The sequence below is a fragment of the Otolemur garnettii genome, unplaced genomic scaffold, assembly GCF_000181295.1.
Source record: "Otolemur garnettii isolate 467f Iridium unplaced genomic scaffold, OtoGar3 scaffold00012, whole genome shotgun sequence".
Taxonomy (NCBI): Eukaryota; Metazoa; Chordata; class Mammalia; order Primates; family Galagidae; genus Otolemur; species Otolemur garnettii.
Window position 1 is genome coordinate 27,609,454 of NW_003852407.1, and position 3,237 is coordinate 27,612,690.

Consider the following 3,237-nt stretch of genomic DNA (forward strand, 5'->3'; position numbering starts at 1 on the left):
AGGGTATGAAACACTTAACACAGTGCCTGGTTTGTGGCAAGTGCTCAATAAAAGTTGACTGTGAAGCTGGTATTAATATATTTCTAGTAAATTGTAAGTTGCTATATATGTTCTGAATGAATTTATGCAGCAAGTAATGTTGGAAGGCCTTTGCTATGGACTAGAAATGCTTAAATGCTAGGTTTCCTGGGAGGTTGTACCAATTGGGGTTGATCTGGGATGGAATACCTGCCCGTTCTAATAGAATTCACAAAGCACATTTTTGGGTTTTTTTGTTCGTTTTTTGAGACAGTCTCACTTTGTTGCCCTGGGGTAGAGTGCTATGGCATCACGGCTCACAGCTACTTGAAACTCTTGGGATCAGGAAATAATCTTGCCTCAGTCTCTGGAGTAGCTGGGATTATTGGTGCTCACCACAATGCCTGGCTTGTTTTTCTGTCTTTAGTAGAGATGGGCTCTTGCTCTTGCTCAGGCCAGTCTCGAACTCCTAAGCTCAAGCAATCCACCCACCTTGGCCTCCCAGACTGTAGGGATTACGGGCGTGAGCCACTGCACCTGGCCTAGGAAGAACATTCTTGGGCAGGCATCATTCCAGGAGGGCAGTTCATTGAGTTAGTTGGGCTTATCATGTTCAATCCTGCTGGAATGGTTTTATTTATTTTTATTCATTATTAGGGTAACTCTAGGAACTCGAGTTAATCCATTGAATGCATTTCTAACTGATAGGTGAAATAAATTGTAGTCGCAGTGATAGGCACTGTATGTGACAACTGGAATTTTGATTCTAAACTGTAATGAAAAAGCAGTTCCTGGTGTGGCCACAATCCAATCAAAGCAATGTGCCCTTTAGAAGTCCTTCAAGATTTTCCAAACCAGAATTGCAACAACGTCAGGTTAATGGTTGAAGAAGTCAGCATAAGTCACCTTAAATTCTAGGATTCTTCGTCATATTTTTTTATACTGTGACTTTTTTGGGTTGTGATTCCATGGAGCTGTTTGGTATATTGCCTAGGTAAATTGCCTTTTCAATTTTTAATTATTTGGCATGGGTTCAAAACTTGTAGACTACTTAAAATACAAAGGATAATGTTCAGTACCTTTGAAAAAAATTCAAATCTGTTCTCCTCTCCCCAACCTGCAACAAGGCCTTTTCTAACTCTGGGATCAGGCACAGTAGATAGTCAGCAAATGACAAGAGTGCAGGGAGGGAGGGTTTGTCTGCCTCTGTCACTCTTGGTGGGCAAAGACCACATCGCTTAAGGAATCCTTCAGGGATGTTTGGACAAGCTCTGTTCCTGTGGTTGGTGCATCTGAAGGGTCAACCCTTCCAGCTAGATTTTTTAACATAAAGTAACAAAAGTGTTCTGGCTTTTTTCTGTCTTTCCAGATCTAATGTTTTGACATGGCTTCCTGCTTCGGTGCTGTTTGTGGGTATAATCTATGCTGGATCCAGAGCCTTGTCCAGACTGGTAAGTGTTCAAAGTTGGAACAACCCCTTTCATATTCCTTTTTGCCTTTTAACTTATGGCACCTCAGATCAATAAGGGGCAAAGCATCAGCTTTAATGATGATACAGTCAAGATTATAGGACAAATCTTGGGCCTGAGGCCTTTGTGCTGAATTTGAAGATAAGTAGAAAAAAGGGAAGGGCCGACGCACAGATGGAGAAGCAGAAGGGAAAGTAGCAATTGTTTTTGTTTGTTTGTTTTGGAGACAGAGTCTTACTGTGTCACCTGGGGTAAAGTGCAGTGGTGTCATCATAGCTCACTGCAACCTCAAACTCCCGGGCTTAAGTGATCCTCCCGGGCTTAAGTGATCCTCCCACCTCCGCCTCCTGAGTATCAGGGACTATGGGCCTATGCCACCACACCCCACCAATTTTTCTATTTTTAATAAAGACTGACCTCAAATGATCTTCCTGCCTCAATCTCCCAAAGTGCTATGATTACAGGTGTGAGTCACTATGTCTGACTTGAGAATAGCAGTATTTTCAGACCCTTCCCCATGGAGGTCCCTCCCCCAATTCTGCCTGAATGGAGGCCCTTCAGGAGAGCAGAGAAGCAGGACTCAACTTGCTCCTCGCTTTTGAGGAACTGAACCCTAACCATTGGGTACCCTACCCAACCCAGGATTGATGTGTTTGGTTGCGGATGTAAATTCCTGGCACTGAGTTGACACTTTGTACATGGGGACACTAGGACGCTAGTAAAACAAGCTCTCCATTCTGCCCTCCTGCCTCTCCCCTGCAGGATTGAGCTCTTCAAATGCAGGAACTTTGAAGAGCCACGCTGCTTCCAGATATATTATTTTGAAGTTCAAAAACTTAGTTATTTTGTCATCAAAGAGAATCCATTAAAACCACCATTAACAGAAGACAGCTTAAAAATCAGGAATAGAGTTAATTCCTCCCCCTGTCTTGTACCCTGACTGCTAACTGTTTTTATCAGGAAATGTTTGTACTTTGATGTTTGGGAAAATGCAGAATTTATGAAACAATTTAGTCATTTCATATAAAATTTGTTGTTATGTTGGTGCCTTAGATCTCAGATACAAAAACAGTAAAAACAAACAAATAAAATCTGCCTAACTGGATAATAATGTTATTGTTAAACAACTCCAAAGTTGCAAAATACTGGTTGGGAGTGGAATTTTGAAATTAAATGATCGTTTTTTCTTTCATGATTCATAAGCTTGAGTAGATGAGATGATAATACAGCGGGGGAGAGGCTTCCTGGGTGGGCCTAAGGACTGAACCACAGTGCGAATTGGTGCTCTGCCCAGAACACAGCCTGGCACTGGCTTTCTGTTGCTTCTGGGATCTGTCAGGCTCTCCCTGCCTCACTTTAGACCTTTTGGCCTGCAGAGGGTAATTCTTCTCCTACACCATAGACTACAGGACTTAGTAAAAACAGTGTGTAGCACAGACATTTTAAAAATCTTTTCCAGGTTCTGGATAGTATATTCAGGTCAGAATTTGGAAGTTTGAATGAGTAAGATGTGCTCATAACAATCCCTTTAGTTTGTACAGTGTTTCTTCATAGGTTTCCAGAGTGATTTTCTTTGTATCTTTTTATGTGATTCTCACAGTCACCTGGCGTACACATAAGGGATGAGGCTGACGCTTGTCATTTGACAGGGGAAGAAATGAAGGTGCCTGTGGCTTAAGTGGCTAAGGCGCCAGCCACATACACCTAAGGTGGAGGGTTCCAATCCTGCCTGGGCCCGTCAAACAACAAT

General features: G+C 42.4%; 1 protein-coding gene across 1 annotated transcript in view; it reads left to right on the top strand.

The window, feature by feature from the left end:
• The window catches only part of TMEM241 (transmembrane protein 241), a 133,196-nt gene that overhangs the window by 31,222 nt on the left and 98,737 nt on the right, over positions 1-3,237 (top strand). Inside the window, exon 4 of the mRNA XM_023510172.1 lies at positions 1,388-1,469. Within this exon, the coding sequence (XP_023365940.1) occupies positions 1,388-1,469 (82 nt within the window). The remainder of the gene's footprint in view (positions 1-1,387; positions 1,470-3,237) is intronic.